Source organism: Crinia signifera, chromosome 7, assembly GCF_055691185.1.
Source record: "Crinia signifera chromosome 7, ASM5569118v1, whole genome shotgun sequence".
Lineage (NCBI taxonomy): Eukaryota > Metazoa > Chordata > Amphibia > Anura > Myobatrachidae > Crinia > Crinia signifera.
Genome location: NC_139223.1, coordinates 16,307,905 through 16,334,385, shown reverse-complemented (window position 1 = coordinate 16,334,385; position 26,481 = coordinate 16,307,905). Strand labels below are relative to the sequence as shown.

The 26,481-nt window shown below is 50.0% G+C and overlaps 1 protein-coding gene across 2 annotated transcripts; it reads right to left on the bottom strand.

Annotated features, from left to right (window-relative positions):
• Window positions 1–47: 47 nt before the first annotated feature.
• Window positions 48–17,493, bottom strand: PPP4C (protein phosphatase 4 catalytic subunit). Of its 2 annotated transcripts, none has more exons than XM_083152437.1 (9): window positions 17,185–17,493; window positions 4,716–4,834; window positions 4,053–4,104; window positions 3,895–3,945; window positions 3,643–3,744; window positions 3,375–3,548; window positions 1,622–1,748; window positions 1,347–1,536; window positions 48–1,267 (listed from the first exon to the last, which is right to left on the bottom strand). In XM_083152437.1, exons 2-9 carry the CDS (start codon window positions 4,811–4,813, stop codon window positions 1,138–1,140), a joined length of 924 nt encoding a protein of 307 aa, XP_083008563.1. In that variant the 5' UTR covers window positions 4,814–4,834; window positions 17,185–17,493; the 3' UTR covers window positions 48–1,137. The 2 variants fall into 2 exon arrangements, with proteins under 2 accessions (XP_083008563.1, XP_083008562.1); XM_083152436.1 differs by having other exon boundaries at window positions 4,716–4,837; window positions 17,185–17,491.
• Window positions 17,494–26,481: the final 8,988 nt, after the last annotated feature.

The following is a 26,481-nucleotide window of genomic DNA, read 5'->3' as shown; positions in this document are numbered from 1 at the left end:
AGAGCCGCAACAGAAGAGTTGGAAGATTAAAGACAACCCACAATGCATTGCGTGATATTTCCATTTTTTTAATCCTTTTTCTTGTTTTATTAGCAGACTTGTGGCTGTATCTACCAAAAAAAGTAAAATAAAAAATAATAAAAACTTTGACCGAGATGCGCATGATGCAGCCGACTCTGGGAACAAAAGGAGACTGTCTTCTTCCACATGTACAGAGCACAGATATAAAAGGAGGAATAACACAGAGCATTTATGTTGGAGGATAAATGGTAAGACATCACTTGTAGCAGCCCGAGACGGGCTGGCGGTATCCCGGGAGCCGACCCCTGCAGTGCTCTGCGTTTCAGCACTTGATAATGTATCTTGTCTGATGAGACTACAGCTACACGGGGAGGGAACGGAGACAAGAGAACGGGTATCTACCTGAAAAAGTGGAGATCGGAAACAATAAGGAACTAAAGGGAACAAAAACCAAGTGTACATCTGTGGCACGGGGACTGATCATATGGCAATGGGAACCGCACATCGTTCTCAGTCCTGCTGGGATTGTGGGCCCAGGGTCTGTATGCACTAAGGCACTCCAAACTAGCATCATCGCAGTGGGGTCACACCACCTCCAAGGGAGGGGACTTGGGACTGTATGAGGAATGACTTGATTCAGGTTTTAGGAATTTATAAAATATAGGAAGAAACTCCTACAAACATCTAAAAGTGAAAGGATTTTGGTTTCCTCGCATACCACCCCCAACGTGCCCCCCTTCCTCCCTATGAATACACGCTCTGGTTGCACCCCCCCTATGAAAGTCTTGCAGAGCATTAAGAAAAATCCCCTTTCCTGAGACACAAAACACATTGCTCCATTCTGCAGCCTGCAGAGCACTGCTCCTCTACCCCCCCAGCATCCTAATACAGTGCACCCCAAGTCTGGATACATGTTCCCCTCACTCCCTCCACCTCGTTGGAAGTACGTTATCCCCTCACAAGACCTAAACACGGAGCAGAGAGAGATGCAAAGTCTGCAGGTTCTTCCCCATGGTATGTTCTGGTGCCGCAGCCAGAGAGAAAGGGGAAAGAGGCGCTTGGAAGTTCGAGACATCAGGAGGAAATAGTGGAGAGGCCCAGAATTGAAGGGGCAGGTCACAGGAAGTAGTCGGCGACTGGTTTCTTGGAGGGAATGCCTCTGGTCTCTTGAGGAGCAGCTTCAAAAATGATGAACTCCTTCTGAAGGTGCTCGTCCAGCTCGAGGATGGCAGCTACGTTTCCACATCTAGACAGGAGCAAGAGTGCCGTTAGAGAGCGCTACACCCTGGAGATGGTCTTTGTGTCACATACAGGCCTAAGCTTACCTATAACAGTAGTTTGGCGCAGACCATACAGTCAGGACCGTCTCATTGAAGTGCCACTTGTACCCCTCCATAACAAGCTGGTGTGCCCTGCAGATCATGTCTATGTTGTTTGCAGCATTGAACTGCGCTACGACATCACTGCCGAAAAGGTAGCCGGCTCCCCGTGGGCTCACTCCCCACCCAGTGGTATCTGTAGGTAAGAGACACCAGGATCAGCTTGGATAGAGACGGCAGACATGGAAGAGCAGTTACGGTAAAAGGTAACAATGAGTTACCTTCTGGATCAGACCAGAGGAGGTCGCACATAGGCCCATCATGGGGAACTTCCTGTTTGCGGTCAATGGTTCGGATCTGGTCCAAGGTCTGTATTGATGGGGATAAGCCGCCATGTACACAAAAGATCTGGAGAGAGAGTTTGGGACTTCACAATCACGCACAGGCCATTAACAGCAGAACATTACATGCGTGAAAACCTATTTATAGAGCATTTGCCAAATGAATTATGGAAGCATAAGCCATCTCGCCAAACTACTTCATCTTACATACCGGTTCCTCACATCAGAGTGGCCCCAAACTAGCTATGACCCTAGTAATAGCCATACTAACATAGCCAGCATGGTTGCACAATATGGGACAGAGTGGTGGTAAATGGCATACATTCCAGCTGGGGTAAGGTCCAAAGGGGAGTCCCGCAAGGTTCATTATTGGGACCCACAGTGTATAATATATTCATTAATGATATAGGACAGTGACAGAGTAAAATTGCAATATTTGTGGATGACACGTAATTAGCTCAGGAGAGGATGTGACAACACTACAATGTGACAACACTACAATGTGACTTACATAAACTGGAAAATGCAGTTTAACGTCGATAACTAAAGTAATTCATAACGGGAACAATGAACAAGCTGCTTATAGGCTAAATGGAGTTATTATAGGGAATGCTGCTGTAGAGAAGGACTTGGGGGTCATCATAGATGATAAATTGGGTAATAGTGCAGTCTGCTCAAGTGCAGCAGCAAAAGCAAACCACACACTGACATGCATTAACAGGGGAATGGGTTCAAGGGATGACAATGTGATAGTGCCTCTTTACAAGGCATTAGAGAGACCACACTTGGAATATTGTGTTCAGTTCTGAGCACCGCACCTTAAAAAGGACATAAATGAATTGGAACAGGTACAGAGAAGGGCGACTAAGCTAGTAAAAGGTCTCGAATCAATAGAATACAAAGATAGGATAACCAGGCTGAATATGTTATCACTGGAGAAACAGAGGTTGAGAGGTGATATGATTACTATGTTCACATACAGGATTGGGAATCATATGGAACTGGGAGATGATTGGTCACTAACAGGCCTATACTTAGGACACGCGGGAATGTACTGAGGCTCCAGGAAAAGATATACCGTACTGAAGAAGAGGATTCTTCACCATTAGAGCAGTAACATTCTGGAACTCATTGCCGGTGGGGGAGGTTACAGCAACTACTGTTAATGAATTTACATCAAAACTGGATGCATTTTGGCTACTAAGGGAATCCTATAGATGTGACATTCACGTCAGTAGTTACAAGTAATACCCCTTTTAGACATACTAGCCGGGAATTACCAGGCATTTTGACTGCTGGGTCATTTTCCCAGGTGCAGCCTGCATCCTTTCCCACTTACAGCATCAAATTACCGGGTGAGGCAGTTCTACCCAGTAATTTGCTGAAAAACCCGGGTTTTTCATATGTCTGAAAGGGTCAACCCAGGTCTTAAATCCCAGGTCCTCAACCCAGGTCTCCGACCCTTCTTTTTAACACCCAGGTTGACCCTTTCAGACATACCAAAATCCCGGGTTGATGCGCGTTCATGTACAAAAACCTGGGAATTTGCCATATGTCTGAAAGGGGTATTACATAGGTTGAACTTGAAGGACTAACGTCTTTTTTCAGCCTTAATTACTATGTTACTATGAAGCCCAGGTACCCAGATTTGCCAAAGAATTAGTACAAGAATCCTTGGCCGACTGGTTCTCACCTTTCCATCGATGATGGCAGACAGGCTTAGATAGTCGAAGATCTCTGTGCAATACCGCCATACTGTAACCGAACCATATTTGCGCAGACACTCATCATAGAAACCATAGACTTGTGTGATCTGTCGACTCTCGTGGTTCCCACGAATCAGTGTGATCCTGTCAGGGTAACGGACCTGCAAGATCCAGGAGGCCATGCAATATTCTGTTATTGTACCATTGCATTTGGTCAGACAGGTGGTGAACGTGCGAGTTCTGTGAATTTCTTACCTTCAGAGCTAGGAGGAGAAGGAATGTTTCAACGCTGTAAAAGCCACGGTCAACAAAGTCGCCCATGAACAGGTAATTTGTTTCCGGGACGTCCCCCCCAACCTGTAAGTGGAACATTCAGAAATGAGGGATTGAGGAAGAGTTTACAGGTTAGGAACATTTACTCCATGCAGAACGTTGTAGTACACCGGCCACCACCTGGTGGCGCTGCAGGCTGGGGGCAGTAATCAGCACTGAGCTGCAGGTACTCACCCTGAACAACTCCTTCAGGTCATAGAACTGGCCGTGGATGTCGCCACACACCTGCGCAGGATAAACAGAGAGAATTACCACAAATACACAACACTGGTGGGGCCCATATGTATTCTGTGGCCCCGCACAACCAAATGAAGCATACACATGTTCCTTACCGTGACTGGAGAGTCCACCCTCTGCACATTGCTTTCTTCCACTAGTATCTCCCTGCAGAACAGACATTAAGTCAGCACCAAGACATTGGCAGCATTTCCCCAAGGAGTCCCATACCAGCCATCGCTGTTCAGCTGCACCCCTGTGACATCTTACATTCACCTGAAAGCTACGGCAAGACTAGTGGTCAACATAAGCTTTATACTACAGGGGTGCACGTGTCTCATCCACCCCCAGACTGCAATGGCGTATACGCGATGTGTAGTTCTGGAGCAGCTCAGTACTCCCCATTAGGTATATTTACAAGGAGCAGCTTGCTATTAGGAGGGTTTGGTCTGATTACACACCAGGCTTCTCAGTTAATATAAACAAGGCTTTACATTATGATGCTGTAAATCAGGGCTGGCCAAACCGGTCCTGAGATCTACCAATGGTCCACGTTTTCTGTCGTCATTACCAACAGTCACATTTCAAACCTGCTGCATTCATTCCTACTACAGATCCACGGGTTGCCGGAGAGACCGGAACTGTTGGTAGATCTTATGGACAGGTTTGGCCGCCCCTTTCACAGATCTGAGCACCTGCCACCAGACTAGATCACATGGTCGTGTGACAGAACAGGAGAAGGACCCGCTGGAAGAACAGTAAGTAAGCTGGGCACTCACCGGGCCTTGGCACAAAGGGCTTTAACTTCACTCTCCTTGATGAGCTCACAGCGTCTCAGCTGCTCAATCTGCCGGTCGAGGTCACTGATTTCAGTCATGGCTCCTCCTTCCTGAGCCTCCTTCTGGGGTGAAGAGAAGGGAATTACAGACGAGTTATATCTGGACACAAGACAAACTCAAGTTCACAAGGAAGGTGACAGCGACAAGGGAGGAACCGCTCTATTGGGGAACAACTAGAGAGACTACAGCCAGGTGCATTTCAGTTTGGAATTTAGAATCTTCCAGGTGTAAGTGCGTCAGAATGGGCGATTCGCTACCAGCTGCTGCACCCAACTAGGACAGTTATATAAATAACTGATCATTTGCTCGGTGCTGCGCTCTGCCTAATGTTGTTCATGTCATATGGGACAACTGGTTATTTGTAAATAACCAATTGACCCATGTGGCTTATCAAACATTAGGCAGAGCGCAGCACCGAGCAAATGATCAGTTATATCTTGGAATGTGCTTAAGTAATAAAGCGAGAAACTGGAGAGCTGACGAAGAGGGAACTTATCCCCATGTTGGGCAATGACGTCTACTAATCCAACCTCTCAATGCCAACGCTTATACAGCCGAGAGCATGGCAGGGCTGTACAAATAAAGCTCACAGCAGCACAGAGGCTCACAGACTGCAACAAATAAGAGAATGATCGATATAACGGGTACTTGCTCGCATTAACCTTTCTACAGCGAGCCGCTCTTCTGTCAATGGTCCTGTAAGAGACGGAGCCAGAACCATAAAAGTCACCACAGAGAGGCGACTCAAATGTTCTGCGCACCCTGCTGGGTGTCCATAAGTAGCTGACGTACATGACCGGCCCGGGATTAGCAGCATAAGGAGGCTAAACCTGTCTAAAGTTCTTCATTTGCCAAACTACTGATCACTTTCCTTCACCTCCAGAGGACATAAAAATGACTGCAGGGGCTAATGGGCGCCTGCAGCAATAATTGAATTGCTCAGACAGACGCTCAGCTTGGGGTGCACGGAACATTAGGATCACTCCCATAGTAGGAAAGCTGCAGAAAGTTAGTCTGTCTGCCACAATGGTCATGTGTGTAACACCATCAACCTGGTTATGTCAACCACAGCGCTAGACAAGTAAATCAGCCACACATCGCCAACGGGACAAATGTCTGTCCTGTGCAGGACACAGCAGGTCACACAGACCAAACCTGTCGCTCAAGCATTGGATCATTCAGTTTAGACAAATCAAATGCAATCTTGCCATTGGGCACCATACACTGAGCAGTAGTCATACTGATTTTACACTTACAGCCCCCACAGCATGTCCAATGAACACAGCCTACTCCGATCCCCTATGTATAATTCCCATTCCCTGCTCATCCACAAGATCCCAACTATAGCGGCCTCCCTTTAAACCAGAGACTTAAACATGATGACGCAGAAGGAGCCCTGGCTCCAGGGCTATAGATTCGCCTTTCCCAGATGTTCCAGCTGAAGGCTACAGATACAGGTCTCACAGGAAGAGACACGAAGCAAAGAGCGTACAGATTCCTCAGCGTGTCCCGCATTACAGTTATGTCTGTGTGAGGGAAATCTTTTCCATCTCAGACTTTTGTTCACCACATCACCCAGAGCTGCACGATTTCTAGCTAGGGTGACAATTTGGGGACTAAACTGACATCAGTGCAGAGAGACCACCCTGTGGTAGTTCTTTGGTACTGTGGGGTGGACCAGCCCCTGAGAGAAATGAAGGCTGCCCTTGGAGGACTGCACCAGGATTCACACAGCCAATTCCCCAGCCAGGAACCATGACCAGACCTGTGACTTGTGTTCTCTATTATTGCTCTGGAACCATTGGTGCACTATGTAAATGAGGGGGAGGGGCCAGTATTATAGACTGCAATGCCTGCTCTTTAATGACAGCCTGTGTCACAGAGAATAAAGGTAAGACGCAACAGCAATGACAGAGCCTCTGCACAGAGCTTGGCAGGCCGGCAAGATGCCCCATTGCCTTGGATGACTGGCTCAGCTTACTTGTTCTGGCTTTATAATGGGAGGCCAATACTTTAAACCTTATGTATCCTACTTGGAATGCTTGCGTTATGAAGCTGCACAGTGACAAGTCATGGGGATGAAGGGAATAGCCAGCAACAGCAATACAGCACCATGTACACAAGGCGAGCACAATAACACTGCGCTACTTTGAGGAGAAAGGAATTCAAATACCACCATGGGATAAACATATATAACACATTTATTTCATAGAAACTCACTTAAAAATTCAAATATAATTAAAAACAATAGAAGAAAATGATTGTAGCAGCATGGCGTGATACTCTTAAACCAAGAAAATTATACCATATAAAACACCAGTCTCTCCTGATACCAGAAAGTTAGTATTGTCCAAATCCTGTTTCTATAATGACTTCAAACTTAAGATCTGGGAGGTTTCCCCAAAGCTGATCGTGTGGAAACCTCCCAGATGAAATAAATGTGTGTTATAAATTATTTTTATCCCATGGCGGTATTTTAATTCCTTTCTCCTGAAAGCAGCGCAGTGTTATTGTGCTCGCCTTTTTTTCTTCCAGTGGGACAGACTATCCCACCCCACACAGCAGCTGGGAATCCAACCCTTATCAGCACCTGATTGGCCCCCAGAGGACAACCTGCTTTCCCATGTAAACCCCCTGATGTCACAGGAAAAGTAGTCATGTGATCTCTAATGGTGTGTACACATGGGGGCGATATGCTGTGCTATGCGAGTCCCGATGCGATCAGATCGCATTGCACGGCAGGCATGCAGAGGGACAATTTAGACTATATATAGTGCAGATCTGCACTATATAGTCTTGCCTGCCCTCTGGCTACCGATATGCGCTCACACAGCAGCATGCATCGGCAGCACATCGGGCTCGCAAGCCCTAAAAAAAACACATGTGATCTGCATGCGATATGGCTTCCGATGTTAACTATATCGGCAACATCGGAAGCCATATCTTACCGTCTGTACACACTATAAGACTGATTATATACATTTATATTACATGGACATTAGCCCAAAGCTGAACAGATGAAGTCACAAAGACTACAGACCGACAGGGGCAGTTGGATTGTTATTTAGGCGCGAGCACTGACTTTACTGCTCGCAGTCTCCCTAGGTGACGACAACCGGACACTTGTCACACCATGGGCAGGACTTTAGTTCTGCCGCTTCTTCAGGCACCGGATTGGAGAAACAATTGAATTACTCCAACAGGTGCCCAAAATACCCCAATGAATCATCCCATGAAAGGGACACTACTACTAGTGCTTGTTTAGCCCAAAAAAAAAAAAGAAAAAAAAGGAGGGAAAACTCCAACAGAGAAGGGAAGACTTCTGGAAGACGGAATGAGCAACCCTAAATAAGTGACTGGAAACAGCGTTCCCCATGGGGTGGCATGGATTTCATGGGGTAGGAAGATATAACCATCATAGCATCACCAGCTGACGTGTGCAGTGTCCCATTTGGGAACCTGAACACGATTTGCAGCCGTTACGTTAGTCAGGTTTAGTCATCTTGCGCGGCTAAACCTGGTGCTTTTGGGCGTGCCGAGAAGTAACAGCCCCCAACTGGAGCAACAACTGAATTATTCGATGATAAAACCGGTTAAAGCCAGGAACTATCCTCGCTGTCAAGGTTTGCGGCTAATGCAGGGAGCCTGCTGCATTTAGCCACGAGCCTCGCTGTTTTAGCGGCCACACATGCCTTTTCCATGTCGCTGTGTGCAGGGGGTCATTTGAATACGGACATTGCGAGCTGTGACAGTGAGCAGTCAGTACCGCTCGTAAAAATAATTGAATACCGCCCTTAAGGCCCCCATACATTATGCGATTTGGGCCCGATTTCACCCGATTCAGATGAATCTGGCCGTGAAATCGTCCCAAATCACATGTTTTGACACACTGGCCGACCCGATGCACGGTCCCGTGCGCATCAGAATCGGGCAGTCGCACATAAGACTTCCTAAATCTTATCTGCAGGGTCAGCGGGCGGGGGATGCCAGGGAACTGCAGGGAAAACAGCCGGGCAAGGTGAGCTGACAAATAGTCAGCAGGCGGGGGACACCAGGCATGGAGAGAGGCTGGCAGGGGAAGCTGACAGACAGCGGGTGGGGGGATGCCGGTGAAGGTGAATCGGCGAGGGGAACAGCTCACGTGCTGGGCAGGAGGACCAGGCAGCCGCAGCTTCAATACAAACGAATGGGGAGTCAGTGATTGGCTGAGAGCTCTCTCAGCCAATCTGCAATTGGCTGAGAGCTCTCAGCCAATTAAAGGCTCCCCATTCTTTGTATTGGGTTTTTCTTCCTTGCAGCTGCGGCTGCCTGGTCCTCCTGCCCAGCACGTGAGCTGTTCCCCTCGCCGTTTCACCTTCACCAGCGTCCCCCATGTGTCCGCTGTCCCTGCCAGCCTCTACCCATGCCCGGATCACCAGTGTCCCCCACCTGCTGACTATTTGTCAGCTCACCCTGCCCAGCTGTTCCCTACAGCTAGCCTGCATCCCCGAATCGGCTCTCCCCCAGCAGCTCCCCAGGGACTGCATATGATAAATTCATGAGATTTATCATATGCAAAGTTTGGCACATCAAGTGCCTAATCGTGTGTCCCCCTCCCGGGGAGCTGCAGGGGAAATAAAGTCCGACTTGTCCCTCAGACAAGTCGGACTAATGTATGGGGCCCTTATGACTGAAGGGTACGCAAGCTCATGATTACAGGGACAGTACCACGAGGTCACCTTTAGCAATAGGGTGACATTAGTTACCCTGCAGGAACCCGTGTCATTAGCCACCTAATGGCCCTAATCTGATCTCATTTCACGCAGAAACAAGTTCTCGTCCAAAACATGTTTTATCGCACTGAAGCTTTGTGAAGCTGCCCTGTAGTAATGCATCCTGGGTGTGTAAATAGAGAAATTGGCAGATAAAGCAACATTAGTTTCCCCAAGGGAAACAGCTGACAGTAACCTTTAAACATCAGAGACTCCTCAGACAACACGCTGCGTGACTATTATGTGCTTGTCAGCAAAAGCACTGCTAATAGTTTCCAGAGGCCGGGCCGTCTCCCTTTATCTCTAAAGGTCCTATCCACCTCTATTACCTGTCTGACATTGAGAGAGACCACGGGCAGCATTATGTGGTATCCCAATGGCCACCTTCTAAAGCCTATTATACTGCCTCCTTTTCTGGCCTTAAACATTATGCTCACCCTGTTTAACCTGTATGTGTAGGGCTAGGCTGCAGACTCACTCACATGCACAGAAACAGGGGCGGGGGGTATACAAACATGTATACAGTAAAGGACTTGCGGCATGCTTGTAGCTCCCAGGGCTATTCAACACCAATCACAAAGGGCAACAGAATTTGCTTTTCTTAACAGATTTCAAGTGGCACCTTTTTGGAATACTCAACTCTGAACCTATGGGTTACATTGCTGATCTGCAGCAAGATGGGTGGCTAACTGAATAGACATGGGTGTTAAACCCAGGAGCCGCAGACTGGAAGGTAAGATGCCCCCCCCCCCCCCCATAGTACTAAACACTAAAGAGGCAATAAGGACAGTATAACACTATATGTAGTTATGCAGCAGAGTAATTGCAAATATCTAGGTATACCTCTATGCAATCATAGGGGTTTTCACCTATTATATGAAAATAGTGCAAGCTGTGATTGCCACAGCATTTAAATGCTGGCTCCAGAATCTCAATGAAAGCATTATACAGTACAATCCTGATTATTCACAAGCCAGAAACCGTAACGCCGTAATATATATACAGCAAAGTGTGCCCTGACGACCAGGTGCTTGCCTCGAAAGCGCTTGACTATGATCCGAGTGCCTCTGACATTGGAGGGGGGGGGGGGGTGTGTGTGTGTATATATACACACACAAACATATATACACACATCCTCCAATGTCAGAAGCACTCGGATCATAGCCAAGCGCTTTCGAGGCAAGCACCTGGTTGTCAGGGCACACTTTGCTGTGCCCTGACGTCGAGGTGCTTGCCTCGAAAGCGCTTGGCTTTATAATACAGCCATGTTCTAACATCTGCTTGAAGTTTCTTTATTTCATCCGAGTGCCTCTGACATTGGAAGATATGTGATTGCTACAGCAGTGCACCAGAATTGATGTCTTTTCGAGAGCGGAGTGCCGGCAAAAGGTGGACAGTATATATATATATGGGGATGAATACAGTATAATGATCACCTAGCTGATATATACAGGGCAGTGTGGCAGGTGCCACTATATATAACAGAATGCCCTGTGGCTGTGGGCAGTATCTGTCATACACGCGCTGCCAGGGCCGCAATTAAACACAGATTGAGGGGGGGGTTGACAGGATGCGACAGTATGGACACCAGTCCCGGAATGCAAACATTGATTAGGATGCTGAAGTCGGAATGCAGACTCTCGACATCCCAAACGTAAGTCTGCGGGAAGAGGTTGTAGGGCGGGTCAGTGCAGAGGGTAATGCTTAGACCAGGGGTGGGGAACCTCTGGCTCCGGGGCCATAAACAGCCCCTGCAGCCATTCTGACCAATGCCGGACGGGGTCCCAACAGTCGGGAACCCGACAGTCATTAATCCGACTGTTAAAAACACAGACGGCCGGGTTCCTGATGGCTGTCGGCTGTTCTCCCTCATGGGGGTCCACGACCCCCATAGAAGGAGAATAGAATAGGTGGCGGTGGCGAAGCGAGCCCGCAAGGGGCTTTGTTGCGTTGGCCACGCCGAGTCCGGCCAGTCAGGATCCAGACGTTGAGCTAATGACTGTCGGGATCCCGATTGTAGGAAGGCATACCACACACCCTGCTGGGATTCCCTCCAATAGGATGCAGACTTCTGTATTCTGACTGCTGCCATCCCCACCACTGATCATGTGCATGTGTCCTGGAGAGAGCAAGCTACAACACTAGAGGTGCGCCTAGTGCCATTTGTCACACACACACACACACTATGTGGATAGATAGGCCATGACGTTTCACATGTCCTCAGGTCAGGAAGGTTTTGTTCTAATATCATCATGCTCTGCACAACCCTCAAATGTCCTGATTCAGACTCACGATTTCAAATCTGATTATGAATTTCTTGAAACTGATAAAACCAGCAAATGTCATGCAAGACTTGCTATCCAATAAACCAAATTCAGATTTGAAAGCTGAACAAACCAGAAACATCTATTTCTTAAGGCCCCATGGTCACAACAGACTTCCAATGAACTCCCCGGCAGGGGTATTACATATTATACACCTTTACTGATTGGACTGAAATCAAGTGTGGGGGGGGGGGGGAGTGATTTTCCCCATCATACAGTAACAGAACCAGAGACTTTGTATGTACCCCAAAACGCCCCAATACACCACTATTTTACCATCATATGGAGTAGAGATTATATTAATGCTTGCTGTAATATGAGGGACAAGAAAACAATTTATATCAAATTTACTTACAATATTACTTTACTGTATTAATTAGGTTAGTTTATCTATCCAATAACGTATAAACTACTTCCTGCCTTCCTATGTTCTGGGTTAAAGAAAGATAAGTAACTAGTATGTGGCGCAAAGGTACTTGTTTCCTAGCACGGCGCCCACAATATTCAGTCGTATGGCATTGTATCGCATCGCATGCCATATGCCCGCATGCGATGAGATTTTAAACTGTATAAGCACCCTAATGGGTGCTTACAATGTTAAATGCACCCCCACTATCAACGCCAACCCAAAGCGTGGCGAGCGCAGCGAGCCCGCGAGGGGCAGCGGTACGCGTCCTCCGACCTTTTCATACCCCCACTATCCACGTCGGCGTGGAGTGGATTTTATATAGTGTGGTGAGCGCAGCAAGCCACCGAGCCCGAAGCGTGGCGAGCCCCGCGTATTACTTTACATGTATTCCACTGCGCTCGCCACACTATATAAAATCAGCTCCACGCCGAAGTGGATAGTGGGGGTATGAAAAGGTCGGAGGACGCGTACCGCCGCCCCTCCCTGCGCTCGCCACGCTTCGTGTTGGCGTTTATAGTACGGGTGGCGTGGGGGTGCTTTTTACATTGTAAGCACCCATTACGGTGCTTATACAATTATTTATCTTATAGGGGGCACATTTAACACTGAAAACACCCATTAGGGTGCTTATACAATTTTAAATCGTATACCATTGTATATGGCATACAATGCGATGGTATACAATTTAAAATTGTATAACATCGGCTGCCATCACGTAACATCGCATACCATTGTATGCCTTATGGTATGCGATGGGCGCCGTGCTAGGAAACAAGTACCAGCACAAACATACGGGTATCACAGAAAGGGGGTTATAAACACTGAGGACAGTACTAGGATCACACAGGGGTGAGCGGGTGACAACACAAGGATAACAGCGGGGGCTATATATGTATGATAATCATGCAGAAGTGCGTGGGGGGGGGGGGGAATATAGTGTGACAAACACATGGCTGGAGGCGGGAGTATGGGAGTTGCTATATATCCATATCATATGGACAGGGCTATATATGTAGTGAGGTCTATTTCCAAAGGCAGTCGGCACTCACTGTATTCAATGCAGCCGGCGAGAGGGTTAAACGGCGAAGATCACCAAAAACAAGCGACCCTCGCCGTTTAACCCCCGAGCCAGACACTCACCCTATTCTATATTTTGTGGGAATCCTCGCTGCCAGATGACGGCAAGGATTCCCCCAAACAGCGAGACGTTTACCCGTCGCTGCAAAAACCTAGCCCCATGGAAACAACGTGTGCTGCGAGCTGTTTTCAGGGACACTACAGCATCATCAGGACCACCAGCAGCATCAGTTATTGGTCCTGATGAAGCAGCAGTGTCCCCACACTGATTACTGATGTTCTAATACAGTGTCACTACTGTGCATAAAAATCTGAGGGATGTTTCTTTTGGAGATATAGATAATGTTAATATTGCCATGCACATTGCATAGTTTGTACACACTATCGTTAAGGACACCCTCTATCTGTACATGGCAGTACAATCTTAAATATCTATAGCGACATCTATAGTTGCCACATCCAGAAGAACAGCTAACTGGTCAGAGAGCGCCAAGGATTTCAAGGTAAATAGTTGAGGATATCGTTCTTTGAGCATATCATCTAATGCGTACCCAGCGTTCTATTATGAGGATCACACCATGGCCCTAACTGTGTGGTGTTTGTATATCCTCCCCATGCTTGAGTGGGTTTTAGCCACACTTCCAAAATATATTGGTAGGTTAATTGGCTTCCAAAATAATTACACCTAGCTGAATGTCTACATGTACACGTGGCAGAGAATATAGGGCAAGGGGCATACGTGAATGCCCTAATATACTCTGTAAGAATGTGTTAGCGCTATAGAAATAACAGGTAATAAAGAATATATAGTATGTGTGTCGCACATCAGGAGATATATAGAATGAAGATCAGGCAGATGTTGGCTATACAGGGGTCATTCCAATGCCACGGGAAGATGGCGATATGCAGTTTCATTTTAACCCTGAATTCAAACCCTATTGGGGGAGGCGAACACATCCACAAATCTTGGCCACTGAAAAGCTGCTGCATTGACTCACACCTGCAAGAAGTTAATCGCCTAGAATTGGACTGACCTAACTGTATAAAGATGGTCACACAGAGTTAAACAGAGCTGGGGGGGGGAGATACAGTGCGAGAGAGTTAAACAGAGCTGGGGGGGGGGGGGAGATACCGTGCGCGAGAGTCACACAGAGCGAGGGGGGGATACCGTGCGCGAGAGTCACACAGAGCGAGGGGGGGATACCGTGCGCGAGAGTCACACAGAGCGAGGGGGGGATACCGTGCGCGAGAGTCACACAGAGCGAGGGGGGGATACCGTGCGCGAGAGTCACACAGAGCGAGGGGGGGATACCGTGCGCGAGAGTCACACAGAGCGAGGGGGGATACCGTGCGCGAGAGTCACACAGAGCGAGGGGGGGATACCGTGCGCGAGAGTCACACAGAGCGAGGGGGGGATACCGTGCGCGAGAGTCACACAGAGCGAGGGGGGGATACCGTGCGCGAGAGTCACACAGAGCGAGGGGGGGATACCGTGCGCGAGAGTCACACAGAGCGAGGGGGGGATACCGTGCGCGAGAGTCACACAGAGCGAGGGGGGGATACCGTGCGCGAGAGTCACACAGAGCGAGGGGGGGATACCGTGCGCGAGAGTCACACAGAGCGAGGGGGGGATACCGTGCGCGAGAGTCACACAGAGCGAGGGGGGGATACCGTGCGCGAGAGTCACACAGAGCGAGGGGGGGATACCGTGCGCGAGAGTCACACAGAGCGAGGGGGGATACCGTGCGCGAGAGTCACACAGAGCGAGGGGGGGATACCGTGCGCGAGAGTCACACAGAGCGAGGGGGGGATACCGTGCGCGAGAGTCACACAGAGCGAGGGGGGGATACCGTGCGCGAGAGTCACACAGAGCGAGGGGGGGATACCGTGCGCGAGAGTCACACAGAGCGAGGGGGGGATACCGTGCGCGAGAGTCACACAGAGCGAGGGGGGGATACCGTGCGCGAGAGTCACACAGAGCGAGGGGGGGATACCGTGCGCGAGAGTCACACAGAGCGAGGGGGGGATACCGTGCGCGAGAGTCACACAGAGCGAGGGGGGGATACCGTGCGCGAGAGTCACACAGAGCGAGGGGGGGATACCGTGCGCGAGAGTCACACAGAGCGAGGGGGGGATACCGTGCGCGAGAGTCACACAGAGCGAGGGGGGGATACCGTGCGCGAGAGTCACACAGAGCGAGGGGGGGATACCGTGCGCGAGAGTCACACAGAGCGAGGGGGGGATACCGTGCGCGAGAGTCACACAGAGCGAGGGGGGGATACCGTGCGCGAGAGTCACACAGAGCGAGGGGGGGATACCGTGCGCGAGAGTCACACAGAGCGAGGGGGGGATACCGTGCGCGAGAGTCACACAGAGCGAGGGGGGGATACCGTGCGCGAGAGTCACACAGAGCGAGGGGGGATACCGTGCGCGAGAGTCACACAGAGCGAGGGGGGATACCGTGCGCGAGAGTCACACAGAGCGAGGGGGGATACCGTGCGCGAGAGACACAGAGCGAGGGGGGGATACCGTGCGCGAGAGTCACACAGAGCGAGGGGGGATACAGTGCGGGAGAGTCACACAGAGCCGGGGGGGATACAGTGCGGGAGAGTCACACAGAGCCGGGGGGGATACAGTGCGGGAGAGTCACACAGAGCCGGGGGGGGATACAGTGCGCGAGAGTCACACCGAACTGAAAGGGGGGGGGATATGCAGTGCGAGAGTCACACCAACTGGGCGGTATATAGTGCGAGAGTCACACCGACGGGGGGGGGGGGGGGGGGGGGGGGGTGATATAGCATGAGGGTCAAAGACAAGGGGGGGGGGATGTATAGTGTGATGGTCACACGGACGGACTGGGGGATATATAGTGAGAGGGCCACACAGACGGGGGGGGAGGGGGTATATAGTGTGAGGGTCACAGACGGGGGGAGGGGGGAATATAGTGTGAGGGCCACACAGACGGGGGAGGGGGGATATAGTGTGAGTGCCACACAGACGGGGGGGGGGGGGAGATAGTGTGAGTGCCACACAGACGGGGGGGGGGGGAGATAGTGTGAGTGCCACACAGACGGGGGGGGGGGAGATAGTGTGAGTGCCACACAGACGGGGGGGGGGGATATATATAGTGTGAGGGCCACACAGACCGGGGGGGGATATATATAGTGTGAGGGCCACACAGACCGGGGGGAGGGGGATATATATAGTGTGAGGGCCACACAGACCGGGGGATATATATAGTGTGAGGGCCACACAGACCGGGGGATATATATAGTGTGAGGGCCACACAGACCGGGGGGAGGGGGATATATAGTGTGAGGGGCACACAGACCGGGGGGAGGGGGATATATAGTGTGAGGGCCACACAGACCGGGGGGAGGGGATATATAGTGTGAGGGCCACACAGACCGGGGGGAGGGGGATATATAGTGTGAGGGCCACACAGACCGGGGGGAGGGGGATATATAGTGTGAGGGCCACACAGACAGGGGGAGGGGGATATATAGTGTGAGGGCCACACAGACAGGCGGAGGGGGGTATACAGTGTGAGGGCCACACAGACAGGGGGAGGGGGTATATAGTGTGAGGGCCACACAGACGGGGGAGATATATAGTGTGAGGGTCACACAGACCGGGGGGAGGGGGAGATATATAGTGTGAGGGCCACACAGACCGGGGGGGGGGGGAGATATATAGTGTGAGGGTCACACAGACGGGGGGGGATATATAGTGTGAGGGTCACAAAGACGGGGGAGTGAGAGATATAGTGTGAGGGTCACACGGACGGGGGACATATAACACGGCGATCACAGAGAGCGGAAGACCAGACGAGGGGGGACCGGGATTACCTCAGCCGTGTCCCGGGAGACGCTGTGGCCGGTGTATCGCGGGGTAGGACGGTGTTTCCCCGGCTCCTCCTCCCTCCGGTGTCTCTCCCCCGTCTCCCGCTTCCTCCTCCACACACCGAGAGCGAGAGACCGCGAGAGGATGACGTCAGGACAGCGTCACTCGCGAGGCCCCGCGCGCTCCCCCACCCCTCTTATGGCCCTGCCTGGCAACCCGGCCGCGCGCGAGCCTGTGGCGGGAACGCTCTTCCAACGCCGCAGCTTTATTAGTCACCTCTCCGCGCACACTGACACTGACAGGCACCACTGTCTCAGAGCGGTCTATAGGGGGGGGAAGGGAGAAACGTGTGGCTGCTGGCTTATATAATGTCCTCCTCCTCCCCCTGCTGGTGCAGTCAGCAGTACTGCAGCTCCAGTGTGTCCTGACTCCTAGCTCCCAGCCTCCCACAGTAGAGATGGGTAAAACGGATCATTAAGCCTAGCCGGGATCCGCCGAATCTCCCAGTGGAAAAAGATACGGATCTCTTAGACAAAACCTCGGTTCGCTTTGAAAAAAAAAAAGGGGAATATACATGACCGAGTAAAAACACTGGTCGATGGCTGCGTGCAGAATCGCCATCGATGGCAACAATCGATGGCATCTGCACCGATGGCCATCCCTGGCAGCAGCAGCTAATCTTTCTATCACTTGTAGTCACAGCAATGTACTCAGTCTACAGAGGTAGTACATCTTAGCTGCCACAGGTGGCAGCACTGAGATCAGGAAAATGCATCGTAAAGTTAAACGGATCACCTTTTTGGGATCGGCGGCTCGTTCGTTCTTTAATGGGAACCGTTCAAAAGATCCGGTTCGTGCGCGGACGACCCATCTCTATCCCACAGGGCAGCAGCTTATATCCCACACACGGTACTTGTGAGTTATCCGGGCTGCCGATTTCTAAATCGGGTCGGATCGGGCACATCGCATCGCATCGCATGCGACCATCGGATGCGATGCGATGCGATGACCCGATTTTTCCAGAGGAATCAATGTTAAAATGGACTGAGTCCATTTTAACATGGAATTCAATGGAAAAAAGGGGTCTTTTTCATACCCCTACTATCCAAGTGGGTATGGAGTTGGATATAAACCTGTGGCGAGCGTAGCGAGCCACCAAGCCTGAAGCGTGGCGAGCGTAGCGAGCCCCGCGAGGGGACACAGAATACCGTCCCCTCGCGGGGCTCGCTTCGCTCGCCACGCTTCGGGCTCGGTGGCTCGCTACGCTCGCCACAGGTTTATATCCAACTCCATGCCCACTTGGATAGTAGGGGTATGAAAAGGACCCCTTTTTCCCATTGAATTCCATGTTAAAATGGACTCAGTCCATTTTAACATTGATTCCTCTGGAAAAATCGGGTCATCGCATCGCATCGCATCCGATGGTCGCATGCGATGCGATGTGCCCGATCCGACCCGATTTAGAAATCGGCAGCCCGGATAACTCACAAGTACCCTTGTAGTTCAACTCATGTAAGCCTGAACCAGATCTGATGACCCGGGACATTTATGCTGCCCTTTAAGCCGGGTTGGATAGCCGGGTCATTGGACCCAGAGCATACCTCCCAACTGTCACGATTACAGCGGGACAGTCCCAATTTTCGGGTCATGTCCCGCTGTCCCACCCGCGGCAGGCATTGTTCCGCTGCGGGGGTGGCAGTTGGGAGACCCCACAATCTAATAGAATAGACGCTGTGCGCATGCGCACAGCGTCTATTCTCGGATGAAAATGAGGTCGCGGCTAATTAGCATAAGCCGCACCCTCATTTGCATACGCCTGCCCCCTTTCCGGACGCTCTTGCGGCGTCCCTATTTCTTCAGCACAGAAGTTGGTAGGTATGCCAGAGTAACCCTTCTCCACTGAGCCACGACCAGAGTTATTACGGTGCTGATCCTGGTTTTAGCAGCAGCGGGATAGGGGTATGGCCATAACATTGCCAGGCTGACAAGGAGAAGGCTTTATGCTGAATGAACACGTTATCCACAAGTGATGCACCTTAAGCCCTGTACACATGCATCGATTTTTCCAGATTTTCGATTTGATTTTAATACCTCCCAACTGTCCTGCTTACTTGATATTCGGGGACGTTCCCGCATCCCTCCCGGTGCCGCCATTGTCCTGCGGTGGGGGGGACAGTTGGGAGCCCCCCCGGCCTGCCAAGAATAGCATGCGCACAGCGTCTATTCAGCGCCAATGAGCGTCGAAAACGGGGCGTGGCCGGAGGACGCGTAATCCCGCGAGGCCACGCCCCCTTTTCGGGAGCACAAAAGTCCCGACCTCCCAACTATAGAAGTTGGGAGGTATGGATTTTGCTTATATAATCGAATCCTAAACTAAATTGAATGGTTTTTGTGTCAATATCGATCTACATTCGATTCGATGCGCGCTCCCGTTTTCACAAAATCGAACAGAAAAATCTACTGTGCAGCCAAGGAAATATCGAATTCAATCTAGTAAATGGAATGTGTACAATGTACGATGAATGTATATCAAATTTGATATCTCAAGCAAAAGTACAGATCTAATGCCAGATCGAATGGAAAGATCTAATGCCAGATCTAATAGAAAATCAAATCTAACATCGAATCTAGAGCAAATCGATGTGTGTGTACAGGGCTTTAGGGATACTGTGACCATAACCCACCTTAGGGCTCTGCTCTCGTCTGCAGACAGGATTTGCTCAGTTCCGCATTATGCAATGAGAGCAAACCGTGCAGAAAATGACGACCAAGTGCATGTTGTCACTGCCGACCAGTGTATGTCGACCTTTTGGTGTCAACCTATTGACTGTCCTCCTAGACCAGTGGTTCTCAACCTCGGTCCTCAGGACCCACACAGTGCACGTTTTCCAGGTCTCCTCACAGAATCACCGGTGAAATAATTAGCTCCACCTGTGGATCTTCTCAAATGTGTTGGTGAGTAATGAGTGCACCTATGCCCAGCTAGGTGACCTGGAAAACGTGCTCTGTGTGGGGGTTGAGAACCACTGTCCTAGACATTGTCTGGGAGCTAATCCACACCTGATTATGGTACAATAACATTGTTTTTGTGGTCACGGTATAGATCAGTGATGGCTAACCTTGACACTCCAGCTGTTGTTGAACTACACATCCCAGCATGCACTGCATCAGTTTTAGCATGGCCAAATAGTAAAACTGTAACAGGGCATGCTGGGAAGTGTAGTTCAACAACAGCTGGAGTGTCAAGGTTAGCCATCACTGGTATAGATGATAGACAATGTCTAGGTCGACACCTGAAAATGGTCGACATACCATAGGTCGACATTGACAGAAGGCCTACACAATCCAAAGCGCAACGGAATATGCTGCGCTATATAAGACACTGTAAATGAAATAATAAGCTTAAGGTCAGCTATGGCACAGCCAACATGAGTTTTACACATTTGTTTGGTGTCTGTCGACATATGTTGACATGGAAACTGTATACGTGTACTGCGTCCCCTCGCATGGTTCCCCTGTGGTGCCGCTCTGCGCTCGGCACACTATTATTTTCTCACTCTGTGCCCACTTGGATGGTAAAGTATGAACCTAGGTGGTCTACACCAAAAAAACGTGAAAAACTCTTGTCAACATTGTGTCAACCATGCTCATATCGATCTTAAGCTTCTGTCGACCTTCTGTTAATGCTGACCTATGGTATGTCAAACATTTCTAGGTGTCGACCTAGTCATTGTCCACCATTAGTGTTCGACCTAGTGATTGTCGACCCAGGGACACATACCATCACTACGGGCCTGTTCATCACCACTAATAGGCCTGTTGCTAGGGTTGGCACCTCTCCCGGATTTCCGGGATTCTCCCGTTTTTGGTGGCAACCCTCCAGGAGGCTTTTCCATTCTCCTGGATTCCGGGAGTCTGAAAAAGCCTCCTTTCCAGCCCTCCACTCTCTCCCCAGCGACACTGCAGTTCCGGCCCGTGTGCCGACACTGCGGAGCTGCCTGTAGACAGTCAGACACGCAAGATGATGATGTCATCATCTCGCAAGACTGTCTGTGTGTGATAGGCTGTGGAGGAATAGTGCATCCGCATGCAGGCAGCCAGCAGCGGCAGCGGGGTGACAGGAGCAGCGAAGTCAGGGACAGCCCGGGACTGTGGTGCCGGCCCGCAGACCTGCAGGGCCGGCACCACAGCAGCGTGACACACCGCTGTTTGCAGCGCTTCTGGTGAGTGACTGCAGCCCCGCCCCAATGTGTACAAACCCCGCTCCTCCCGTGCCTCAGCCTACTATGTCACTGCCTCATACCTCCCAACTTTTGACCTGAAGAAATAGGGACACTCGCGCGGCAAAGCCGCGCAAGCGCCCGAAAAGGGGGCGGGCGTATGCAAATGAGGGTGCGGCTTATGCTAATTAGCCACAACCTCATTTTCATACGAGAATAGACGCTGTGCGCATGCGCACAGCGTCTATTCTACTAGATTGGGGGGTCTCCCAACTGCCACCCCCCGCAGCGGGACAATGCCTGCCGCGGGTGGGACAGCGGGACAGGACCCGAAAATCGGGACTGTCCCTCTAAAATCGTGACAGTTGGGAGGTATGCTGCCTCTCTAGAAAATGGTGTTGGATGCTTGCACGGAGGTTCCCCTCCCAGATGCCAGGGTAATGGGCAAAAAGGTTGTTTTTAAGATATCAGAGATCACGCCCACTTTTGGAATAGACCACACCCCTTTTGAGGTCACACCCACTTTCCGGGAGCACGCACATTACTGAGAGGGGGGAAATCTCAAGGAATCGATGTTGAGTGAGGTGGCAACCCTACCTATTGCACATGCAGAAATGCAGAAACCCTTACGCAGGGTTGGCCTACCTGATCAGGGAGAAAATGCAAGTATGTATGTATGTAAGTAGTATGTATGTAGGCCAGTAGTATGTAGGTAAGTAGTATGTATGTAAGTAGTATGCAGGGGCGTAACTAGATATGCATAGGCCCCATAGCAAAGGTTTTAAAGGGCCCCCTATTTAGCAACTGATGGTGATAAATGTGTGTAAAACATATTACTTAGACAGTAAAGATGGGCCCCCATTCAGCTCTGGGCCCCATAGCAGCTGCACCCCTTGCACCTATGGTAGTATGTAGGTCAGTAGTATGTAGGTAAGTAGTATGTATGTAAGTAGTAAGTAGAAAGCCATAACTCTCAACTTGTAGTTTGTCCGAGGAGGGACAATCTAGGGGGCGTGGCTTGTCGTAGATTTGGCGTCGCCTACAATTACGCCGTCTCGTGAGGTCACGCCCCCATTTTACGCTGTGGGGGCATGGCCCTGAGGCTCTGTGAGCCTCTAGCCAAGCCCCCAGCCCCTCTGGATGCGGGGGATAGACGCTGTGCGCATGCGCACAGCGTCTATTTTCCGCTCAACAGCAACCAACGGGGGACTCCCAACTGTCTTTCCCCCCGCGCCGCTGGACACAGTCGGTGGCGGGAGGGACGCGAGAATGTCCCCGAAATCCGGGACGTTCCTGCGATTATCGGGACGGTTGGGAGGGATGGAAAGCCATCTCTGTATCTGTATGATAGCCCTTCTACACTGAAGGATGGTGCCACATAGCACATTTAGCGCTCAGGTGAAATAATGATCTCCACCTGTGATCTTTTCAAATGTGTCAGTGAATAATGAGTGCACCTGCCGGGTGACCTGGAAAACGGGAACTGTTGGGGTACTAAAGGACTGAGGTTGGGGGCCACTGACGTAGATGATATTATAGGTGGTACATGGGGGGCGGGGGGTTCTGTAAGCTGTAACCATTGGTGACAGTGTGACCTTATGGACTTATTGGACATCCAATCAAATGTTGAAACCACTTCTAGAAATGGATGCCCCCATGCATCACAATGTGCTACCAGAAACAGGTAGTCATGATCTAGTTCAGTGGTTCTCAAACTCGTTCCTCAGGACCCCACACAGTTCATGTTTTCCAGGTCACCCGACAGGTGCACTCATTACTGACTGACACATTGTAAAAGATCCACAGGTGGAGCTAATTATTTCACATGATTCTGTGAGGAGACCTGTTCAAAGCAAACACCAGAATGGGGAGGACATGTGATCTGTGAATCTGTTGATGCCAGACTGGGTCACCTGAACATCTCCGCAGCTGCTGATTTCTTGGCATTTTTACAACAATATCTAATATTTTCAGAGAAGAATGAAAAAGTTAAGAAATGATCCTGTGAGCGTCAGCTCTGTGGGCAAAAAAAACTTTTTAAGGAGAGAGGTCAGTGATAAATGGCCAGAGTGGTTAAACTGACAGGAAGGTGACAGTAACTGAAACAACCATGTGTTACATCTGTAGTAAGCACCGTGGATTGAGTCCATCAGCCTATTCTCACCACCGCGGATTGAGTCCATCAGCCTATTCTCACCACCGCGGATTGAGTCCATCAGCCTATTCTCACCATCATGGATTGAGTCCATCAGTCTATTCTCACCACTGCGGATTGAGTCCATCAGCCTATTCTCACCACCGTGAATTGAGTCCATCAGCCTATTCTCACCACCGTGGATTGAGTCCATCAGCCTATTCTCACCATCGTTGATTGAGTCCATCAGCCTATTCTCACCACCGTGGATTGAGTCCATCAGCCTATTCTCACCACCGCGGATTGAGTCCATCAGCCTATTCTCACCACCGCGGATTGAGTCCATCAGCCTATTCTCACCACTGTGGATTGAGTCCATCAGCCTATTCTCACCACCGTGGATTGAGTCCATCAGCCTATTCTCACCACCGTGGATTGAGTCCATCAGCCTATTCTCACCACCGTGGATTGAGTCCATCAGCCTATTCTCACCACCGTGGATTGAGTCCATCAGCCTATTCTCAGCCTATAGGCTAATTCTCCACGGTGGTGAGAATAGGTTGATGGACTCAATCCGCGGTGGTGAGAATAGGCTGATGGACTCAATCCGTGGTGGATTGAGTCCATCAGCCTATTCTCACCACCGTGGATTGAGTCCATCATCCTATTCTCACCACCGCGGATTGAGTCCATCAGCCTATTCTCACCACCGTGGATTGAGTCCATCAGCCTATTTTCACCACCGTGGATTGAGTCTATCAGCCTATTCTCGCCACCGTGGATTGAGTCCATCAGCCTATTCTCACCACCTCGGATTAAGTCCATCAGCCTAGTCTCACCACCGTGGATTGAGTCCATCAGCCTATTCTCACCACCGTGGATTGAGTCCATCAGCCTATTCTCACCACCTCGGATTGAGTCCATCAGCCTATTCTCACCACCGCGGATTGGTAATATAAATTGCTCAAACATTTACCAAGCTGGGACAGTGCGACCCCTTACATATTTACAGCTCTATACTTATTTTTATATTGTATGTTTTTTATTAGGTTCTGATCGAAGCAGTGTGGCAGAATTTGTTTAGAATATTGTTCTTATATTAGAAATTTAAATATTTACATTTTTAAACCGTCTTGCATATATTTCAGCCAGAGCTGGCACATTATTTTCTCTTCCTTGGATTGGACGCAGGCCAGTCAGTCAAAGAAAATGGATAACCATTGATAGGTAAAAGCATTTGCACTATTGCCATCCCTATAAACAGCTGCTACTGTATAACCTTCTCCGACAGCGCCATCTAGTGGTCCCTATGGGGAACAAGTATGAAGCGGTGATAAGGGAGAAGTGATAAAAAGCCTGGTACTTTATCACCGGCCAATCAGCTCCTGACTATTAAGTTACAGGCTGGAGTTTCCAAATGGACAGTGAGGAGCTGATTGGCCGGTGATAAAGTACCAGACACGTTATCACTTCTCCTCCCTTATCACTAGTTCATACATCTACCCCTATGTTCTGTGTGTTATTATCGGCCTTGTGTCCACCAATCAGGCTGCTGCTGGTGTAATGGTATGGGGGACATGTCTTGGCACAATGAGCACTGTATGAATGCCACAGCCTGCCCGGTTATCGCTGCTGACTTGTGTATGCCAATATGGCTGGACTCTACCAGCGGGTTAAGGTGCCAGGTACCACAGCTCATATCAACTCACACTGGTACCATGAGCAGGACAGTTACCTTGGAAATGGCCCTCCAAAAAAGGCCGCTGCTTTGGAGACAGATGGTCTAGGTCTGGGGTAGCCAACCCTAGTCCTCGAGAGCTACCAACAGTGCATGTTTTGCAGGTCTCCTCACAGAATCACAAGTGAGTGAATTAGCTCCATCTGTGGATCTTTTAAAATGTGTCAGTGATTAATGAGTGCAGCTGTGCAGCAGCTAGGTTGTCTGGAAAATGTGAACTGTTGGTAGCTCTCGAGGGCTAGGGTTGGCTACCACTGGTCTAGGTCCTTGATGGCTAACCTTGACACTCAAGATGTTTTTAAACTACACATCCCAGCATGCTCTGCTTCAGTTTAGCTATTTTGGCCATGCTTAATCTGATGCAGAGCATGTTGGGATGTGTAGTTCAACAACAGCCGGAGTGTCAAGGTTAGCCATCAAGGATCTAGGTCTTAAGTCCTACTGGACTGTATTCTAGTGTCTGTCAGCTTGTACAGCGTTACCCCCGGAAATGCCAGAATCTGGAAAGGTTTGCGCAAATGCCAACATGAAACACCCGGTGATGCGCAAGAAAACCCTGGCAACGAGCATGAAACCCTTGACAACGAGCATGTAGGTAAAAAAAAAAAAATCATGTGCAAGGGGGCCGAGTTGCAGGTGCCATGATTGCATAACAACTTGTGTAGCGCGTACCCAGTTTTGAATGGGACGATAAATGACAATTCAGAGTCAAAGGTGACAGCCAGGTAGCAAGCTTGTGGTGTAGTAAGGGTTTAACTGCTGCCATTGTTATTAGCTGAGGGTCTGGCAGTGCATCCCAGATGAGCTCGCAGAAGGACATCCAGTAATGCTGGCCAGCACAGATGTGAGAGGACAGGAACCTACAGAGAGGATGCTGACGTTTCCCAGAGGACTATACAGATTTACGGTATATCACAGGATAAGCCAAGATGAACACCACTGAGGTTTGCTGATTGGGGGTGTGATGGGCGATTATGTTCTTCACAGACCCGAATTCCTATTTCCCGAATTGGAAATTCTTGGCTGCCCATATGGTGCCGCTTTCCTTCCAGGCAGTTTGTCTCTGGACCCCAGAAGCAGCAGAGGGTGGATGACAGGTCAGGATGAGGCCTAGTTGGGGACTTCCTTCTCAGTCCCTGGTGTACAGTGCAGGAGTCATTGTGCAGTATAACATACATATGGATAATGATAAGAAGCGCACATATATATA